Source organism: Phodopus roborovskii, unplaced genomic scaffold, assembly GCF_943737965.1.
Source record: "Phodopus roborovskii unplaced genomic scaffold, PHOROB, whole genome shotgun sequence".
NCBI classification, from domain to species: Eukaryota; Metazoa; Chordata; class Mammalia; order Rodentia; family Cricetidae; genus Phodopus; species Phodopus roborovskii.
In genome coordinates, this window is record NW_026126540.1 from 20,424,494 (window position 1) to 20,447,468 (window position 22,975).

At 35.5% G+C, this 22,975-nt stretch overlaps 2 protein-coding genes across 10 annotated transcripts in view; one reads left to right on the forward strand and one right to left on the reverse strand.

Annotated features, from left to right (window-relative positions):
* Kirrel1 (kirre like nephrin family adhesion molecule 1) overlaps positions 1 to 22,975 on the reverse strand; it is a 1,148,154-nt gene that overhangs the window by 649,650 nt on the left and 475,529 nt on the right. The window lies entirely within an intron of this gene.
* The window catches only part of Lrba (LPS responsive beige-like anchor protein), a 552,647-nt gene that overhangs the window by 414,356 nt on the left and 115,316 nt on the right, over positions 1 to 22,975 (forward strand). For all 6 annotated transcript variants that reach the window (XM_051199359.1, XM_051199362.1, XM_051199361.1 and 3 more), the window contains 3 exons: positions 1,072 to 1,212; positions 2,171 to 2,290; positions 20,128 to 20,280. In XM_051199359.1, the coding sequence (XP_051055316.1) occupies positions 1,072 to 1,212; positions 2,171 to 2,290; positions 20,128 to 20,280 (414 nt within the window). The remainder of the gene's footprint in view (positions 1 to 1,071; positions 1,213 to 2,170; positions 2,291 to 20,127; positions 20,281 to 22,975) is intronic.

The following is a 22,975-nucleotide window of genomic DNA, read 5'->3' on the forward strand; positions in this document are numbered from 1 at the left end:
GAGCTTCTCTTGAAATGTTTTGTTTTCCAGTATAAGATAAAATGGCCATACCATTTCTTGTTTTGTTTTTGTTGTTGGTGGTGGGTTCGTTGTTGTTAATTTGTGAAGGCACTTAGAGGCCAGGAGTCAATGTTGGATGTGTTCCTCTATCTCCTTCTACCTTATTTTTGGAAACTGAAGCTCATTGATTATACTCGGCTGACTTTCCAGTAAGCTCCAGAAAGTTGCCTGTGTCTGCATCTCCAGCATTAGAATTATAGGTGTACATCACCTTGCTCACCTTTTTCATGGTTGCTTGAGACTTGAACTTAAGTCCTAATGCTTGCAATGATTGACCCCCTAAGTTTTTATTCAACTTGTGTTAGTAGAATGTTACTCCCTTTCTCTTATAACTTCTTTGCATTTAACCCCCTTTACCACTTTGTTTCATCTTCTCAGAGATAGAGTAAGTCCTCTAGCTCCAAGAAGTTTCCAGTTGTTGCTTCTAATTATAGGTACTTTCTAAAGTATGATAAAGCTCATGTTCACTTCATGCAATTCCCCTTTTGGGACTGACTGATTAAAAAAAAAAAAAAAAAAACTGTGTGTAATCAGACAGGTGGTGGTGGTACATGCCTTTAATCCCAGCACTCAGGAGGCAGAGGCAGGTGGATCTCTCTGAGTTCTTGGCCAGCCTGATCTACAGAGCTAGTTCCAGGACAGCTAAGGCTACACAATGAAACCCTGTCTCAGAGAGAGAGAGGGAGAGGGAGAGGGAGAGGGAGAGGGAGAGGGAGAGGGAGAGGGAGAGAGAGAGAATAACAAACAAGCAATAAAAAAACTTGAGTGTTAACAGAAATGACAGGTTTATCTGTGTACTTAGTTATCTATGTATGTTTAGCCATGCTGGAAAAAGTGTGTGTGTGTGTGAATTTTTCTGTTTGTTCTTTGTGTATGTTGTTTTTCTAAGTGCAAATACATATATTTTAAATTTTTATTTTATGCATACTTACAGGATAATCTTAAAAGAATGGAAGAAATAAAGGATAATTACATTTGTATTTCTTTTTTTCCTTCCCCTTCCAATGGCAGCCAATAGGAGCTTTGAATCCCAAAAGAGCGGCATTCTTTGCAGAACGGTTTGAGTCATGGGAAGATGATCAAGTTCCAAAGTTCCACTATGGTACTCATTACTCAACTGCAAGTTTTGTTCTTGCATGGCTTCTAAGAATAGTAAGTTCAATTTGAATAATAGACCGTGACTAAATAAATCCAATGTTTTGGAGAATGTGCAATGATTGGAAATCATCAGCATTTTCTGAACATTGAAAATAGTTTTAAACAATTGAGCTTTTAAATATATTCTTTAGCAATTATTTTGTGCTGTAACCATAAAAGTATTTCCTCTAGGATTGCATAACTATCTTCTTCAAATATGTGTCTTCAGATGATGCCTATTGTACCAGATTAGCTGAATTCATTTCAAATATAACTTGTTTAAATAAGAAGTAACTAAGGTTTCATTAACAAGGACATGTATAATTATATTTTCTGGTAGTTGCATTGTTCCAAATGGACTAAGATGTGTTTTCAAATGACCAGCACTATTGTGTTTCGATAGCATTAGTTAAACAAGAAATGTTTCTTTAAAATTGAAAGGTAATTTATCTACCAAAATGTAATTTCTTTGGGAAACATTAGCAGCACATCATTAATTAAAGCTTGTTAGAAGAGTATGGATAGACATAGTCTTAGAAGTAATTTATAGGGCTTACCTACTGGCAAGCAGTTATCCATTCATATGTGTCTAAGTGTTCTTTAACTAAGAAGGGGCTTTTAACCTTTCCAAACATTTTCCTTTTCTTAATCATAAATTGTGAGCCTTAACAATAGAAAAATTACATATTCTACTTTTCCCGAACACCTAAGCAAATGCATCTATTTAATTTCTATATGTTATTAGTAATCTATTCTTGGCAATGAAGAAAACTGATGGAAACATTATGGATTCCAACATTTGGAAGACATAGAAACATTCAGAAAAAATTAAGAGCAGTGATAAAATAATTGGACTATAACTTGCGTTCTATACAATGGGCATATTACTAGTGGCTACTATTAGTTAAGAATTTAGACAGATTTATAAAAACCTTAAATGACATAATTTTTTTTTCATTTCTTATTTTTTTAGGAACCCTTTACAACCTATTTCCTAAATTTGCAAGGAGGGAAATTTGATCATGCAGATAGGACTTTCTCATCAGTGTCCAGAGCATGGCGAAACAGTCAGCGTGATACATCTGATATTAAGGTACAGGAATATTTCATTTTATGGTTGTTTCAGCCAGTTAGTTTCTTAGTGAGTAGATGTTCACAATTTCTCTCCCTTGATCCTCAAAGAATGGAACCTTAATTAAATGGCCAAGAACCACTATCCATAATTTTTGTTTTGTTCTTTGTATGTTTCTTCTTGTCTGCCCACCCATTCTGAATGTCGTTCATCTCACTATTTGTAAATTTCAATTGTAGAATGTTTTTTGCTTCCCAACATCATTTGAATTGTATGTTACATAAGCAGCATGCTGCACCCAATTCCAAGCATAGTGAAGAAAATTACCAGAGTCTGACACAGGAAAAATCTCAGGCATATTTATTTGGATCTCTCAATGCTACATTCTTAAAATAATCACTATTATAGCTAATATAATCCTTGCTAGCCTTCCACTTCTATCCTCAGAAGTCCAGTAATTGATTTTCTTTATGTAATGTCTCTTTCTACAAGGAACTGGATTGGGTGCTGTTAAAGTATAATGACATGCACCTGTTTGTTTTTAGGCTCCTTGTAGTCTTATAAAATAATATGACTTACACATAAATAATTGTACCATATGGGGGGATAAGTAACACATGAGAAACAGGCATTTGAAAGAAGAAAAGTTGTATTACTATGTATGCGCTACTATAAAACACTTACAAAACATGTAGTGAAGTGCTACTTTATAATGTAAAATATACTCTTCTATTTTATTTGGCCTTATAGGTTACAATATCATAATGATACTTACTATATCAAAGATACTTTGTTGAAGTTTCTATTATATACAGAAATAATCTTGTGTATTAGAACATCTGTCAAGGTTTTTTTGATCTTATACTCTGAAACATGATTTAAGTGCTCTTTAAATTCATCAGTAGTGAATGGGCCAGTTACATGGCTCAGCAGGTAAAATGTTCACTGTATAAGCTAGATAACCTGACTTGTCTCAGGACCCATGTAAAGATGAAAGGAGACATGGAACTCCACAAAATTGTCAGCTAAACTCCACATTAATGCGTTGACGTGTGTATCCACATATGCATCAAAAACAATAATAATAATAAAATCATTTTAAAAGAATCATTAGATAAATTTGTATTTATGATTAGGTAAATCTAACAGAAATAGTTAAAAGAGATTTAGTAACTGTTGTTGAATTCTACCTCTAATCCCAACTCTTTTATTTCATACTTAACTATTGAGAAGTTATGTTTTTTGTTGCTAAAATGAAGACTTTGAGATTTTTATTCTCTGAATTCTTTATTTAAGTCTCATGACCAAAATGTAGCTTTCTACTTATTTTTGGTTATAATTCTGAGAGCTATTTTTCCTTCCTTATTGAAGACATTGGGTATCTTTCACCTTCTGTTTCTTTCAATACTTAGTGAGCATTCTTGTTTATGCTTAGATGGATAGGATATGTACATGATAGATTCTTGTGGTTTTATAATCATCTCTTTTTTCATAAAATCCAAGACTTTTCCTCTCAAATTTTTTCATAGTATTACCTTTATTCTAAAGCAATTTTATGAATGAGTACAGTGTATATTAATTACGATTATTCCCAATTCCCTCCTCCCGTTTCTATTAGACCCTCCCCCAAATTATTGCCCTCAAACTTTCATGTCTTCTTTATTTTGTTTTATTTTATTATTAAAAATAAAGTTATTTTCATACAATATATTCTGATCAGGGTTTCCTCTTCCTCATCTCCTCACAGATCCATCCTACCTCCCACCCTTCCATCCTATCCCACCTCTCTCTCTCTCTCTCTCAAGAAAAGTCAGCAAATAAAAATGACAATCAAATAAGGATAAAACAATATGAAGAAACTGACAAAAAGAAACTAAGAGAAAGTATGAGAAATGCATACACACAGACAGACACACACACACACACACACACACTAAAACCTCAAAACTAGAAATGATATGCAAGCAAAATATTGTGTGTTGTATGAAAGAAGAATAAAGATAAAAGAAAAAAAGTTCCAAACAAAGCAATATGAGGCAATAACCTTTGTGTTTACCCTCTGGTGATGGGAATAAGGCCTGCCTTTATGTATGGTTTATATACCCAGTGAGCATCCCTTAGAGAAAATAGTTTTTCCTTTATGAGTGCTTGTCATTTGGAGGTAGCTTCTTGGTTAGGGATTGTGTCTCCTTCTCCCTCTCAGTGTTAACACCTGATTTGACTTGAACGTATGCAGGCCCTAGGCATGCTGCCATAGTCTCTGAGTCCATATGTTTGTCAGTCCTGTTATGTCTAAAAGACACTATTTTCTTACTATCATCCATCCCACCAGCTCTTATAATCTTTCCACCTCCTCTTCTGTATAGCTCCCTGAGCCATGATGGGAGGGATTTGATGGAGACATACTTTTTAAGACTGTATTCCAAGGTCTCTCACTCTCTGTATTTGTTCCCATCTATTGCAGGAAAAACTTTCCTGATAATGACTCAGTGAGTGGCTGATTACTGTGATGGTTTTAAAAGGTATAGCCCCCATAGACGCTTGTGTTTTAATGCTTGGCCTATAGGGAATGTCACTATTAGGAGGTGCAGTCATGTTGGAGGAAGTATGTCAATGTGGGAGTAGGTTTTGAGATCTCATATGCTCCCAGTGTGGGAGACAGTTCTCTTCCTGTTGCCTGTAGATCAACATATAAAATTGTAAGCTACTTTTCCAGCACCATGTCTGTCTGCATGCTTTGTGTCTAAGTATGTGATTGATTTTGGAGAAATTTCCTTGAGCTGCTGAAAAAAACATATATTCTTTTGTGTTTGGATGAAATGTTTTGTAAGTATTTGCTAGGTCCAATTGATTTATGACATTATTTTAACTCCAGTATTTCCCTGTTTAATTTTTGTCTAGATGACCTCTCTACTGCCTAGAGTCAGGCACTGAAGTCACCCACTATCCCTGTGTGAATGTCAGTATGCGATTTTAGCTGCACTAGTGTTATTTTATGAATTTGGTGCATACATGTTTAGAATTGCGATATCTTCTTGATGAATATTTCTTTTAATAAGCTTATAGAATCTTCCCTGTTTGTTCTTATTTGTTTTTGTTTGAAGTCTACTTTGTCATATATTAAAATGTCTAAACCTCCTTGCTTCTAGTATCTATTTGCTTGGAATATCTTTTTTTTTTTTTTCATTTTGCCTTGAGATGATTGCTGTCCTTGATAGTAAGGCATGATTCTTGGATGCAGCAGAAAGATGAATCCTGTTTTGTAATCCATTTTGTTAGTCTCTGTCTTTTTATTGGAGAATCGAGATCATTAATCTTGAGTATTATCAATGAGCAGTGTTTATTGATTACTATTATTGTATTGTTATTGTATGGGTTTGTGTTTCTAAATTTTTCATTTCTAATTTTACCTCTTTTGACTTACTAGGATTATTTATTCCTTGAATCCTCTTGGGTATGTTTAGCCTCTTCAGAGTGAAGTTTTGCTTCTACTGTCTTCTGTGCACTTAGATGGTAGATAAATATTATATAAATTTAATTTTATTGTGGAATGTTTCTCTTTATCCATCTATTGTGATGGACAGGTTTTTGTTTTTGTTTTGTTTTTTTGTTTTTTTGGGTTTTTTTTTTTTTTTTTTTTAGGTTTAGCAGTCTAGACTGCTATCTATGGTCACTTAGAGTTTGTCAAGGTCCTTCTGGCTTTAAGAGTCTCCATTGGGAATGTGAGTGTTATTCTAATGGATCCATGTTACCTAATCATTTCCCCTTGCAGCTTTTAATGTTCTTTCTTTGTGCTATACATTCAGTGTTTTGATTTTTTGTTGTGGGGTATTTCTTTTTTGGTCCTGTCTACTTGGTGTTCTTTATGCTTCTTTTACTTTTCTAGGCACCTTCTCTAAGTTAGAGAAATTTTCTTCTATCATTTTGCTGAAAATATTTCCTGTACCTGTAATCTGGGTTTCTTCTCTTTTATTTTTATTATTCATAGATTTTTGTCTTTTCATAGTATCCCATATTTCCTGGATGTTTTGTGTCTAAATTATTTTAGATTTAATATTTTCTTTACAGTTTCCATTTCTTCTACCTTGTCTTCAACTCCCAAGATTCCCTTCTCCATAAATTGTACTGTTGGTAAAGTGCTGGCTAGTTTTATGTTGGACCTACTACAGCAAGGTTATTGGTTTCTGGTGGAGACAGTCTATTATTGATTATTTTTGATCTGGTGTCTAAACATATAGGGTTGGGATGTCTGAGGTGATTTTTTTGCTGTTGACCTTTGTTCTTGTCTTTGTTTGGTGGGTGTTCCCTTTCTTGGTTTTTGTTGTGCTTTCTGAATGTTAGGAAATGGGGATGGTTGAGGATTTCCTGGTAGGGCAGTGCCTCTGCAGTTCAGTGGGTAGCATGCATATGAATAGAGGTGGGCTGGGAGAAAGGGCTGTGAATGGCTTCATAAACAAGCTGAAGGGCTCTCCTTCACACCTAGAGGTGGGGTCCCCAGGGATTTGGAGGTGTGGTGGGAAGAGGAGATTTTGCAAGTAGAGTGAAGTAAAGCAGTTAACTGTGTGGAGAGGCAGGGATGAAAGGGCTAGAGGGACAAAGACTGGAGTCTCCTGCTGAAGTGGGAGGAGGGACACTGTAAGAAGTTGGTGACTGGGCTGAGGGTGAGAATGGAGAGATCATAAAAGATAGGAAAGGAAGACAGTGTTTTCACCTACCTTAGTTTCTAACATTGTGTCCACTGGTGTCATGTGTAGAAAGTGTTTACATGATTGCTTTAGCATACAGAAAGGACAGTGGAGATGACCTATCCCAATGCAGATCAGGTGTGTTCACTGGGGATCCATCCCAAGGATAAATGTGTTTCTTGGTACAGGAGGCTGACACAAAGGCCTTTTTTTTTTTTTTTTTTTTTTTTTAAAAATAAGGCTACTGCATGTAGTTAGTGCTGTTCTGATGTGCATGCACACAAGGGTGGTTGGGGCTCAAAATTCTTTAGTTAGCGTGTACCTGATTGAATCTTCACTCTCTTTCAATTACCCTATGTTTTAGAAAATAAATCAGGAAAGTCGAGCCCAACAAAACAGCTAAAACAAACAAACCAACAACAACCACAAAAAACAAAACAAAACAAAAAAACAGAAGAACCAATGGCCATCCATTTTCTTCTTTCTTCTTCCCTATTTTTCTTATTTTTATTTTCATAAATAAATTGAGATAATAATGGGTGTCCTAGAAGACTTCATAAAGGCAGTACTGATTACTAGAAGCGTACTAGACTTGCAGTTCTAGGTATGGTAAATTGCTACAACTTCAGTAACTTCTAGTTTCCTAGCAGTCTTACTTAGGGCATCTATATGAAGAAATGATGAGGAAAGTTTGGTGGGTTTTTCTTGTTTTGCTTTGCTTTGCTTTGTTTTGTTTGCCCTGAACTCTCACCCTGTTGCCCAGGCTGGCCCCAAATCCTGGGCTCTAGTGACCTTCCTGCTCTAGCCTCCCAAGTACCTGGAACTATGGAAAAGGTCTCAGAAACTAAGTAACAAGAAATTTGAAAATGCCAAAGAGCCTGCTTAGATTTTTTTTTTTTTTTTTTATCTCTACCTTCTCAAGTGTCACCTTGTGAAGTTTTTTGAGGTCTAATGTGGTGAAGCTGACTCAGTATTCTTAACAGTGTACATATTCTCCTTCTGTACCTTGCCCCATCCCAAATATCCATATTGTGGTGTGCCATTGATAAATTACTTCATTTTCTATATTGATAACCAGTTAATTTGGACCCTACAACTTAATTACGCCCACACATTAGACAAGCATTAATTTATGGTTACTAGGCCATTTAGAGAGCTTCCTTCTGAAAATGGACCCTTCTAACAGTGAGGAGGAATTTAATCATGGCCCTTTTTTCCGTGTTACATTTTAGAAAGCGCATTTACGATTATTATAATAAGTATAAAATAAATGTCTAAGAGCACATGAAAACTACCATGATAGATAAACATTGATATTAAACACTAGATTTTTAGATCATTAGTAGTAGTGTTGTTTTGTGTTGGGGAAGTGTTCTAGAAATACTAAAAGAAAACATTCACAGGATCCAGGGGGCAGTAAAACATGAAGGCAGTGTGGAAGGAATCACTTTGAATGGATTGCAAAGCATACTTTGTCTGGTTAGTACAGCATAAATTCCATAGACTGGGCAATGGGGAAATGGTTATTTTTCAAAAGGAAAATGTAAGATAGTTTTAGTTCTTTCCTGCTTGAGTGAACTTTACTACATTATCTTGCATTCTGTTAATACTTAGAGAATAACTTTCTCTAATACTTAGAGAATAACTAAATAACAGTAAAAATATGAATTTGTATTTCTGTAAATAAGCCATTTTGTGGGGTTTGAATAAAGCGGGCTTTTGTTTTTATCATAATTTGCCACTTTTAAAGTCTGAAGATCATTTACATTTCTGTGCATATTTTGTGAGTCCATTCATTCCTCACCTCTCAGTGATGCCTTGAGTAAATAATGCAGGGCAGCTAGCTCTCTTAAGTTGGCTTCTGCTAGCATTTTCTGATAGAAATATAGTGTAAGCCACATACATTAATATTAATTGTATTATAGTTTAATTTCAAAGTCAAAAAAGCAACATGAAATTGATTTCAATAATCTTAGCCTAAAAGTCAAAGTGTTTTTTTAACATGTAATCAATAAAAATGTTAGTTCTTTTATTTTTTTATTCTACCTCTTCAAGATACATTACATATTTTACATTTTCAGTGCCTCGGTTCACACTAGCCACATTTATTATGTTTAAGAACCACTGCATTTAGCCACTGTCCTGAGCAGCACAGATTTAGAACATTAGTTTATAATCACAGAAAAAAAGGTAGTTTTCTGCCTATGGAGAACAGCATCTCTTTATTATCTTGTTATAACAGTGTTCCTGGTTTTATCTAAGTGTGATCTTGCCCACAGTAGCAACAATGTGTAATATTGAGGACTGAAATAGAAAGTGATAAAGTGAGTTGAGGAACCATCATTGTAATGTAAATGCCCACCCAGTAAAGGTAGGGGTGTGTGTGTGTGTGTGTGTGTGTGTGTGTGTGTGTGTGTGTGTGTATGAGTGTGAGTGTGTGTTAGAGGGAGGGTGTTATGTAATGGTAGAACTCTTGCTTAACACCTTTTAAGGTTCATGTACCACAAAAAGAAAAAAAAAAATAGTAACTCTGTGTTTTTGGTCTTACTCGTTTAAACTTAGGAACTGAGATTCAGAACTATTTACTATCTTCAGTAAATAGCTCTTGGTTTTGTAGTGAGTGGTCCTCCCTTCTCTGCCACTAGAGCAGGTTGAGCCACCGTGCCTGGCCCTATCTTCATCTGTAATCTTGAATTATGACCAAATTTTGTGGAACAAATAACAGACTCATAAAGTTTCGTAGACAGTCATATCTAGGCACAAGGCAGATAGATACCTAGGCTCTTACTAAGCTATTCTCTGAAGCAGTCCTCTTCTTTCTGAAGGCCTTCCTGTCAGTAGGCCCAGCCTAGTGGGTTAGTGCCCTCTCTCACTCCCATTTAAACTCTAACATCTATAGAAAACATTGACAGAATCAGAGAAGAAAGTTTTCGCCTTGAGTCTTACTTTGCAGTGGAGGTGGCAGCAAATGGACCTACAACAGAAAATATCAGAGGAGTATATTTTTCTCAGAAATATAAATTTAATATAATTATTATTAACCTATAACCTGTGTTAAATTAAGTTGGAGTAAAATATTTGGAGGAATCCTCATATATCATTTACTCTTTTAAAGTTATTTTTAAGTTGAGTTCATCTACTCTTGGGTTCTGGTTGTAATGAAATAACGAAATGTAATACTACTATTGCCTTCAGTGAGCTCTTGTTAGAGAAATATCTAGTAACAAAACAGGCTCCAGCAAATGAGTGTCGTGATGATCTTTGAGTTTGTTGATAAGTACCCCCTGATATAGAAGAGAGAAATGGGGAACCATATGCTTTACTCAGGAGATGGGTCTGCATCCTAGGAACAGTGTGAGGTTGTTGAACAGGTTTGAAGAATAAAGTGACAAAACAGATTTTATGGTTTTAAAAGAATGTGATTAGTGTTGATATTTGTTATTATATTATAGGCAAGAGTGGATGTAGTCATAGTATACTGGTTTTTAAAGTAGTTAGATAAGAGACAAAAGACAAACTCAGTAGTGGGCTACAAAGTGTGGATAAACATTGACAAAAATGGATTGATGGAAGAGAGGGGGAAGGTACTAAATTTGACTTAGGCAAATAATGCAGAGAACACAGAAAAAAAAAAAAAACTTGGTTCAATATTTAGCTCCCCATCTTCAGTTGCTAGAAACTTGGGTTGAGAATTAAAGTTAAATCCACTAAAGCATGTTTAGTTACATTATCTTTCATTAACTATTTACCACAGGTAATATACAACTCACCAGATGAAAAGAGTAGGTTTATATAAAAATACTTTCATTACTATAACAGATTCTAATAAGGTAAACAAATGACTGGAGGGATGTCTTTGCAATGACTTCATACAAGAAGTAGTTTTGAGTTGTATCATAAAGATTCAAGGAAGATTAACAGAACTCCCAAATTTATGTCTCTAACCTGTATATTTCTTCTGCCGTCTGACTCCCTCCCCAGTAATTCCTTTTCAATACATAAAATAGAGCTTGAATTTAATGCACAACTAAATTCCTGCTCTTCATTCCTTTAAACCCACTCCTCTCAAAATTATCCCATGCTAGCAGATGGTTTCCCATTTGGGAGAATAAACTGAAATCCTTACATTGTTTTATTTTACTTTATTTTTAATTCTTACACTGTAAGACCCTATTCTCCCTGCCCCTGCCAATCCTTTTGTCTCTTAACCTCTTGCTTCTTGTTTCTCCATTATCACTCTGTTTGTAGCCAAACAGATTCATGTTGGCCTTAAAGGGTCTAGATATTTCTCATCCTAGTGATTCGGTGTTTCTCTTCCTCCTCCCAATACCCTCTGTGCTCATTCCTTACTCTTCCAGATCTTTGCCCAAATGCCATCTTTTTGGTAAAGCTTTCCCCTGTTAGAGTGGCATTCGTCATTCCTTTCACTTTTTCTTACTTCCTGATCTCATTTTTCTTAATGCCACTCACCAGCTGACATCCATGTCTTGTACTTATTGGTGTGTTTATTATGTTTCACCACAGTGGAATGCTAGTTCCATGAATGGATTAATTTGGAACTGTTTCATTCATTGGCTTATCCCTAGAGCTTAGAGTAGTGCCTGGAACATATTAGGCATTCAAACAAATATTTATTAAATTAATGACTTGAGACCAGTGAGATTGATAAGCAGGTCAAGGTGCTTGCCACCAAGCCTGGTGACCAGAGTTCAGTCCCTAGAATTCATGTGATAGAGGGAGAGAACCAATCCTGCAAGTTGTCCTCAGACTTCCACACATGTACCATGGCACACAGGCTTGCATGCACACATGCCTACCACATATGTGCATAAACCCACACATGAATGAATAAGAATTAAAAAATCTGTGATTTGATGAAATGAGGATTATTTTAGATGATGGAAATGACGTGTCTTGAAGGGAATATGTGTAGTGGTGTATTATGGGAAAGTTCATGAGTTTACAAAACATTGGAAAAGAGATTCTGAAAGGCAATTCCAGTGGGAGGACCTTCAATAGCAGTTCAAAGGTTATTTGACTTAATTCTACATGCCTATTCACAAAGTCTTTTTAGTGAATAACCAGCCAAAGAACATTTTTTACAATGCTGATTTCTGTCAGGGCTGCTCAGCTCTACCATGTAGCACAAAAGCAACTATAGATAAGATGTGATTGAGTGTGGCTGCTTCAATGACATATTATCAAAACATGCTGGATCATATCTGGTCCATAAGCTATAGTGTGTCATCACCTGCTATGATCCAGTGATGATGATTTTTGAGATTTTATTTTTTTACATTGAACAATATTTACTTGAGCAAAGAAAGGATTCAAGAACTAGGAAGCATGCTGGAGCAAAGGGGATTCAGAGAGCTGTACCCAGCAACCTGGAAGCAAATTTATTTAATTTGAATTTTTAGTAATTCTTTTATTAATGTATCTTAATTGAAATATAATTACATCACTTTCCTCCATCCCTTCTCTCCTTCCCTCCAGCCCCTCCCAGCAACCCTGTCTTGAAACCCTCCTTCTTTTTCTATTATTATATACATATGTATGTGTACAAACACACACACACATACACACACACACACACACACACACACACACACACACACACAACCTGCTGAGTCTGTGTAGTTTGGTGTGTATGGTTTCATAGCTAACCACTCTGCACTAGAAAACCAGTAATGAGGCTGGCTCATCCTTGGGAGAGACTAGATCCCTTTCTCCCAGATGTTTTTATTGTCTGTTTTATTGTCTCCCAGATGTTTTATTGTCTAGGCGTGAAACCCTGAGAAAATTAACCGATGTTAACATGTTCTTTGATAATGCCATTGTTCTGATCTTGTTTATACAACTGTTTCTAGAAGAAACTGTTTCACAGAAGATTCCATGGTATTTTGGCTCTTATAATCTTACCACCCCCTCTTCTGTGATGTTGCCTGAACCCAAAATGCAGGAGCTGTGATATAGATGTATGCACTGGGGCTAGACTCCCCATGATCTGTTGACTTCTGCATTGTGCCCAATGGTAGTTTTCTGTGATGGTCTCCATTTGCTGTTAAAGAGGCATCATTGCTAAGGGGTGGTAGCTACATTTATCTGTGGATATAAGAATAAGATTTAGAATGTAGTGAGAAATTAATGTTGGTCTAGCAAAGTAGCACTACTAGATTATTTCCTGAAGTCCATGACCTCACTAGCTCTAGGCAGGAAGCTCGCTAGGTTTCCAATACCAGTCATGATTTCTCCAGATTTTTTTCAATAGGAATATGATGTAAATTTTTCCTTTTTTTTAAATGATTTACTAATTTTTAAAAATTTTTATGTACATTGGGGCTTTTCCTTACATGTTTGTCTGTGTGAGGGTATCAAATTCCTTGGAACTGTCACAGTGGCGAGCTGCCATGTGGGTGCAGGGAATTGAACCCCAGTCCTCTGGAAAAGCAGCCAGTGCTCTTAACCACTGAGCCCCAGTGTAAAATTTTCTATGGAAAAAAAAAAAAAAGATTGCTTTGGCAGTAGTGTGGAAAATAGATCTGAGGGAAGGGTGGGAACTGTGAGTAAGGGGATGTGTTTGTGGGATTCTGGAGCTAGTTGCAAGGAAAGCTAGTAAGAGCCTTAACCAATTATAAAGCTGAGAGGATGAAGTCAAAGGATTATGGGGACAGGAAAACAGGCAGTTTTTCTCGGAGTAAATGAAAGAGCTTGGGAAAGATGGGAAAGCAAAAGACTTCCAGTCAACCAGGTGTGTGCTATACTTGGAGTGAGGCTAATATCTTATTTGGGGAACTGAGAGTTTAGTCTATAACAAAAATTAGAATTAAATTTTGTATGTTAACAAAGTTACAGAGAAAGTATAAATAATGAAATATTAACAAATTTTATAATCAGTACTGACTCGATTTTTATTGTTACAGCCTTACATAAATCCATATGGTGTCTCATCAGTCTATGTAGTTATTTTTAGCTATTCCATTGTAAAACTTTTTAATAATTATGTATTTTAGTGATTAATAGAAAATTTATATTATGAAATGAAGCAGAATAAGAAACCATATTCCACAATTCAGTAAATGTAATACAACTGAATCCCAGATTACTAAAAAATATTCTAAATAAGTACAATAATGTCACATGAATTAATTTTAACCCTGTCTGAAATAGTTTTAGTCGTCTATATATGTATATATCTCCAAAATGAGATGATTCTAAATAGTTTTACAGTAGTTTTATTTTGTCTTGTGAGATTTGTGAAGCATGAGGCTTTGGCTTACCATCTGGTACCTCAGGGATTGTGGGAATCAAACTCAGGTGCTCATGCCAGTGAGGTGCTCATCAGCCTCTGTGTTTTCTTTAATAGCAGTTGCAGTTTACTGTTTGTTTATATTATTAGTGCCCATTTTCTCTTCCTAAATTACAGTTTCCCTGAAGATAGCTGTCTAGAACAACAGAAGACCTAGTAGAAATACACAGTCTAAATGTGGAAGTGGGAAACGTGTTGAAAGCAAGAGTGAACTATACGCTATTGGGGTTATTTATGTTAAGCCCTACATGACAAGTTAAATCATTGCTAATAAAAAATAATAAATTTCTTAATGTGATGGTGATTTAGTAAGAAATATTAATTCTCAGATATTTCTGTGGGTGTACTTTCTTTTACAAGTGAATTCTGTTAGGTGTTCTTAGAATTACATTTGAAGGCTTTTATTAAGTGGGCATAGTTCAGCAAATGCCCTCTTGTATTTAAAAATTTAGTGCATGTGTAATTTGGGATTTTTTAAATTGGGGATCATATTAGTGATAATATTTATACATATAATTTTGTGCTTTAGGAGCTTCATACAAATCCTGAGTTTTATAAATGACAAGTGATGTGAATAAGGTCAAGAAATTAAATTATTTAAGCACATGTGACAGTAAATTAAGCAGACCAGACTCAAACCCAATTATTCTTTCCACTATATCAGATTGAAATAGATTATCTATTGCCTTTTTGCTTGTAACTTATGATTTTTAACGCATTTGAAATCATAGTCTTTCATGGTACTTACTAGGCCCATCCAGAAGTTCTACAGATTATTTTTTCTATTTCAACTTTAAAAATACTGTTCTTTTTTATTTTACTGAATAAAACAATGTAAGTAATATGTAAAGATGAGGTTTTATCTAAATAAAAAGAACGAAGTTTAAACATCAATTTGAAAACATTCATTTAATTTTGGTTATAAATATCAATATACTTGGTCAAGCATTCAAAACTTTTTATCTGTGAGCTAACCAGATAAACTTGTTAGTTTATATGTATCAGAATATAAACAATATTTTTTTCATGTCCTATTGTTTTTCTATTTTTTTCTAAGGAAAGCTCTAGGTTTTTATATGATAAAGTGTATCATTTTTCCCAGTGGTAAAGAGCTAAAATTCTGCTTTCTTGTCTTTTCACCTTCAGTGCCCCATTCCCTCCCTACAGTGCTGCATTTCAACATTTGGAATTGTCAAGTTTCATACTTGAATGAGTCAGTGTAAACTTGCATTCTGAAGCAGTATCTTTGCTTTGGCTTTTCTTTCTTTCTTTCTTTCTTTCTTTTTTCTTCCCTTTTTTTTTTTTTTTTTTTTTTTTTTGGTCTCATTTCTTTAGATTAATGCATTGGCATTTGATGTGTTTGCCCAGATGAAGGGGAGTGATGGTTTTAGTTCAGTGGAGAGAATTGGTGACTAATGAAGGGAGAGTCACACAGCCTGGCTGCACAGGCCGTTCCTATCAGTGGGGATTGTACCTTCATGAAGAAAACTAAAGCATATGTGTGGTCACAACCAATCCTTGTCATCATGCCATGAAAGCCTTGGGATTTGTGATCAAAGCAGTGAGCTTACCCTGAATTGTGGTATAACCTCTGTTTGAACCTATCACATTTTTGTTTTAGGAGATGATCACTAAAGTTTGACCATGTCACCTGCCTCTAAAACCTATCTGCCTAATTAACTGATAGAAATTAAAATTGTTGTCATCAAGCTGAAGGAAAATCTGGACTGTAAATATATCTGTCTCCTGTCAGTGCTGTTTACTTGTCATTTCCCACTGATGTTTTAAAGAATTGCTGAACATGTGTTTTTTATCCAGAGCTGAGTGTTCTGTTCAGATGAATATAAAACATACTTCACTTTGTAAGTGTGCATTTAAAGCATCGGAAAGACATAATCTTTGATTCTGTTACTAAATTTCATCTGTCAAAGAAGATAATTTTGAATAGTAATATTTGATATTATATCACAGTATGGTTCTTAGGGAAATGCTGTTTTCAAAAGGGAACTGTGCTGAGGTGCCTGAGTGTCAGCAACATCCTTAATTATGCTTTGGCTCTCTGGACATGTGCTCCTTTGGTTTATATTGGTGTCTTTATTAAGTTCATGTTTGTTTCATGATAAGAGGGATTCAACTTTCATCAACTTGCAGTGTTTTCCTTATTTTGAGATTACAGTATGTTTTAACTCTATCTGTTCCCCTCTTAGTAATTTGTGTGTATTTGATTATGTCCTTCATACTTATATGTAGAATCATCATAATATCTCTTCAGTATTAATTTCTTGGACAGATGTATTCTGTTTAAACTTGTGTTGTTTTTAAATGTCCGTGATAGAACTAATTTTTTCATGGAAAAGGGTTAGTTAAGCTTTAGACCTGGGCATGTAGGGTTTCTCACACTGTACTTTCTACTTTATTTTCAACTCTGTTTCTAAACCAATTGGATTTTTTCTCATTGATCATTAAAAATAAATGGCATATACATGTCAATCTCAGTATCTCTTTTTAAGGTAACTTCCTTGTCTTTTCCTCTGCTATTTTTTAAGGTTTAAATACAATTTTTCTTTATTTTTGTGTAGTGTGTGTGTGTGTACATGTGCATGTGCACGCTCATGTGTATAAGGGCTGGTGCATATGTACCACAGTACACACGTGAAACCAGAGGACAGCCTCTGATGTCAGTCTTCCTTTCTACATTGTTTGAATAGGGCCTTTTTGTGGTTTGCTACTGACTGTTTTCAGGCCACCTGGCCCAGAAGCTCCCAGAGATTCTCCTGTCTGCACCTCCATCTCTCTGTAGGCGCACTAGAGTTATAGACACGTCCTACAGCACCAAGCTGAGCTCAGGTCCTCATGTTCGCACAGCAAGCACTTTACCTTCTGAGGCACCCCTGTTCCTTAATATTGTTTCCTTTTCAGGTACTCATTTAACGGATTTACTCAATGCCCAATATGTTGTAAACCATATGGGCTGGAATTTGTAGCCAAGAACAAATTACTTAGGGTGACCTCTTCCTAGTGTCTTCATTTTAGAGAAAAAAACAAATAAATAATTTTAAACAGACTGCAGAACTCTGTGCCAGGAAACTACTGCAGTGTGTTCTCTTACCTACAGCCTTCTGTGACTACCCTAACTTTTAGGCTTCATTTTCTCTTTTGAATTCTGAATGCTGTTTGTTTTGTCTTAATAAACGAATCTCTCTGTGTAACAGCCCTGGCCATCCTGGAACTTGCTTTATAGACCAGGCTGGCCTAAAACTCACAGAAATCCTCCTGCTTCTGCCTCCCAAGTGCTGGGATTAAAGGCGTGCACCACCACTTCCCAGCTAATCTGTGTTTTATGTGGACAGAAAGCGCTCTTCTTTCTCTGTTCAAACATTGACAATTATCTGTAAAGGTTAAAAACTAATCAGTTTTGGAATTTTTATCTACCTTTTTTATCTACCCAAGGGTTAAGTAATCAATCAAAAACAATTTACTCACCTGTAATCTGAACACTTGAGAGGTGAAGCCATGAAGTCATGAGAATAGCTATGAGTTCAGTGACAGCCTGGGCTATATAGAAAATTCCAGGATAACTTGGGCTACAGTGTAAAACCTATAGTGTCTCAGAAAAAGTAAAACACAAACAAAAAACCTTACTGTATTTTATTCTTTTACCAGAAGGCAACATTCACACTCTATTTCTATTCCTGCCTATGTTGAATTCTCCCTACCATTTTTCTATCCCAAAAATATACTATCAGATAATATATTAGCAATTAATTACTAAAATAAACATAATCATAATGGCCAACTCAAACATAGACGAACCATCCTAATTTGAATCTAACCTTTATTCATATCAGGGCAGTGGAAAATTTATCTAAAATTATTAAAGTGGCAGGGCAAGGCCTTCTGTTTCTTAAAGCTTGAATGAGTATACAGGTTTAGGGAGTGACTAGAAAATTGGCCCTTCTGCCTTCCATCCATTCAGCGTTTTAGTCATATTAGAATATTTGCAGTCTTTTGGATGCAGGCAGCTTTCCCTCTTATACCTTGTTCTGTTCCTGCCTCATCCTGCCCTCCTTTCTCCTTCCCTCCAGGCTAAATAAGCTGATCATATGTTTTAAGAAACATGTTTCATTAAACTTTGGGAAACCACATAACTACTCTTTAGCTTCTGTTTCACTTGGTCAGTCTGTGTGTGTGTGTGTGTGTGTGTGTGTGTGTGTGTGTGTGTGTGTGTGTGCGCGCGCGCGCGATGTGACTAGAGGGGAGTGTGTTCTATGGTGCATATGTGGAGGTGAGAGGGTGGCTCTTGGGAATTAGTTCTCTCTTGCCACCATGGGTCCCTGGGGACGTCAGAATCTGGTTCTCAGGCTTATGTGATGGGAACATTTACTGTTCAGCCATCTTGGACAGTTGCTTTTTAAAGACAAAGTTTTACTATATAGAGTAGACTGGCCTCCATCTTGCTATGTGTAGCTTTAATGTCCTGGTGACTTGTCTTTCTTCTGTCAGTTTCTGAGTGCTGGAGTTACAGGCACATGCCACCATGCCTCCATTACTTTCATTCATTCATTTATAAGATGGAGCCTTTAACTCACCTTATAAATCTATTACAAAGATGAAACAGGGTAAAGTTTATTAGAAATCTAAGCTCTTTGCTCAAACCATGCAATAAATGTTAGCTTTATACAAATATATCTCTTTTCTACATGAAATAACATGCACTTGTCTTTATTTCTTTTGCCAATTAGAGATTAGAGTTACAGGCAAGGCTTCCAAAGATATCTAAACATTTTGTGTGTGAGGGAATATCTAATTTAAGGTTAAACTTTTTAAATAAGATTCCTCTTTTAAAAGATAAATAATTGTTCACTTTAGAAGTCTTTCAACTCTAATGATCATGGAGTTGTGGAGCAATTTAAGGAGAGGCTCATTCTGCCCAGCATAGTTAATTATCAAGATTGTAAACAAAAGATGTGCAATTCAAAGTCAAGCAGCATTCTGTGTGGACTATGAAAATAGGAATGGCTTCATTCTCGTTGCATCTTTTTTCTCTGCTCTGGCAAGTTCATACTGACCTTGTCCAAAATCTGATGACCTCTCTATTTTACTACTGTTTGGAAATCCAGACCTGTGATAGCTGGCCCTGAGGGGGTTTCTGAAAGACCACTGAGGCACTGACCCATGTCAAGACTGGATTTTAAGTCTGCTTTACAGGGCCTCTGAAAATGTTACATATGGGCTCCCTGGCCACAAAGGCCTACTGGCTGCATTTTTTCTCCTTTTTAAATATTGGTTTTACAGCCATTATATGTAATTTAATTAGCTTCTTATGCGGGTTGTTTTCTAGACTAATGATAAATTTTTATCTTCTGTTAGAGTTAGTATCTTAAAAAATCTTCCACGTTTTGATGTGAAAATTACTTTTTATCTCTGGCTAAAATGCAAATAATTATTCTCCTGGTTGACAAAGAAACCAAAGTAATAACATTTTTAACCCTTATTCTATATTGTTTTCTGCTATGAACTCCATATATTACATCTTAAAAAAATTTGTCTTGGGCTATTAATGTTACAGCATGCAATCTGTTTATATCTTGTTGGTTCTCAATTATTACTTACTTGAATTTCAGAATTTCTTAGGCTTTGAGATGTGACCTGAAGGAAAGGCTTTCGGATATGTTCATCAAGATGTTGTGTACATTTTCCTGGTCATGACCTTTTCTCTTAACAGGAAATTGGTGACAAAACAAAGAGAAAAAAAATCTGCATAATTTTTGTTGTTCTGTGTAATAAGAAATAATCAGACCATGTTACATGTATCTAGTCCATATCCTATATTTTATGATGTAACATTTCTTTGATTTTTATAGGAATTGATTCCTGAATTTTATTATCTCCCTGAGATGTTTGTCAACTTCAATAATTATAACCTTGGAGTGATGGATGATGGGACAGTGGTGTCTGATGTTGAACTTCCTCCTTGGGCCAAAACCTCAGAAGATTTTGTTCGCATAAACAGATTGGTAAGATAGTAATCATCTGCTCTGTCATGTGTTGATGTAAAACATTAACCCTTGCCTTCCTGTATGCTGTAGATAGGAGCTGCTGAAAATAACACAGTACTTCACTAGCTACCGTATACCTCAAAGAATTGTACTGAATTAAAACTATAATGGTTTGTTAAATCCAGAATTTAAATTGCTTACTATATGTTCTTGATAATTTAAAATTATAAGCAAATGGTATTGGAGAACCTGGAATTGTTTGTGTTTTTAAGCATGCACCTCTCTTGGCAAGGAAGGATTATTTTGCATTTCATGCTAGATCATAGCACATTTTAGTAACAAAGAACATCTTCTAGTTACATCCTATACATACATAGTTTGAAAGAAAATTTCACACCATATTTCAAGTATGAAAACGTAAAATCGTAGTCTTATTGAGTTGTTCCCACAACTTCAGGAGGTTTCCCTGAGCCACTCTGCACTCAGCCTGCAACCTCACTCCTGTCCCCAGTCTGCCATGCATTGTACCTCTGTAGTTTTGTTTTTATAGAAATTTAAATTAATGGCATCATACAATGTGTTATCATCCTGAGCCTGGTTCTGGCGCTTTGCAAGACGTTTTTGAGATCCATCCCTGTTGCTGCTCATTGTAGTAATTGATTTCTTTGTATTGCTATTGGTTACTATTGGCTAGTTATTTTTTAGCAGTTAATTGACATTTGCAGGGTTTTTTTTTTCAATTTGGGGCTATTATGAATGTTTTTGTATATGGCTTAGCATGAACATCTGTTTTTGTTTTGTTTAAGATTTCTAGGAATGGAATTTTTGCTGGGAATATATTACCTATGTGGTCTGGTCTGCTTGCATACCAATGTTTGGGGTTTTCTATGTCCTTCACAAGGCTTGATATTGTCACTATTAGGATAGTCTAGTAGGTACCTGTTGTAAACCTTATGACTAGTGATTTTTTACCATTTCTCTCACAGACTTAGTTGGTACTCATATGTTCTTTGTAAACTATCTCATGACTTTGATACATATCTTTACATTAATGGTCCAAATTAGGTTATATTCCCAAACAAATCAAGTAAAAATTCACTGCAAACCAAATGCAAACACAGGGTAGAGATGAATATCTATCTCTTAATATAATTCATAATTGCAAAAATATTTTATTCATATGTCTTCTTAAAGAGTTTAATAATTTGTTCATTCTAAAATGAGCTGTGTGCATCTGTAGTGAACAAAGCTTTTTCCAATGCAATGAATGTTGGTGCACTTTTATATTTCAACTTTCTATCGGTGACTAAATTGCTAGGGGTGTTTTATGTAGCTGTTAGCATGTTATCACATACGGTTTTATTCCATTCTCTCTTAGTTTACCTCTTCAAGTCCACAGATTTTATGCAATGATTTTAGCTCATGAAATGCATACTACTTTGATCTGTGACCTTTTTGTGGTGCTAATCGGGTTCCTGATATCATTATACCTTACTCATTAATCATATTTCCTGCAGCCCGTCAGGCAGCCAGACAGCACAAGTCCCTGTTTCCAGCGCTCTGTTGGCAGGTTTCTGCTTTTCCAGATTATTACAGACGATACGTTGGCTTCTCATAGCCAGAGCCACATCAAGCTGTGTATTACAATTAAAGTCAGATGGTCCTCAGGTTGAGCAGGGATATAGTGTTGCAGCTGTCTCTCTTCTGGAACAAGCCAGCACTAAGAACAGATGATCTATAGGGCAGTGGATAATAAAAGATTCTATAGCACTTGGTTGGTAGCTGAGGATCACAGAATCAATTAACTGACATACTTAATTTAAAATATCCAGCATTTCTTTTTTAAGTATTTGGTTGCTCGAATAGTAGCTCAAAGGGATTGGATATTTTTAATATCATACAATTTTGTTGGTGGACCAGTAATGTTAAATCACCTGACTGTAACTGCTGTCTCACCTAACATTTTCCCTTAGTGTCTTGTGTAGGCAATGAAGAGCTAAGTGTGGGATTGGTAGACTGGCTAAGTGACACCCTATGTACAGAAGACAATGTTTTCCATATTTTTGGAGAAAAAGTCACATAAGGTTAACCTTTTAGATAAGTGGTATTCTCTTTGTTCTGAACATATGGAATCTAGTAAAATCAAAACAATTTCAATTATATCCCTGAGATTGATCTGTTTTACCTGTATTTGGGTAAAATAATTATTCCAAATACTGCTTAGAAATATAAATGTGAAACAGACTTTTATGCTTTCAAATAATGTAAAAGGTATGGTTTAGAATGCTCAGTGCTTACCAGTAGTGAACCTATATTGCTCTGTTTCCCATCTTGTCAAGTCTAAGTTGAAAAAAGAAAAAGGGAAAAAAAAAAAAAAAAAAAAAAAAAGCATACCCAGAGCCCTGAGGGAAACACTGTTTCTCAAAGTTTCAGCATGGATCATTTTGTTTCACTTCTATAGAGACTATATTTGCACTGTAAGAACAATGACTAATGCATTTATCATGTATTTGTTTGGGTACCTATCTATGGGCTGGTACTATTGCATCAGTAAATAAAAGTAACCTTTGGAGGTTATTTCCTTTTTGATAGCTTAGGCTGTTTAGTTTTCCAGGCCTCCAGGTACCAGGAGTATAACACAGGCCACATGGTGCTGATGCAATGTCTCTAGGTTACTAGTCAGAATCACATTTGTGTATCTTCTATATCTTTT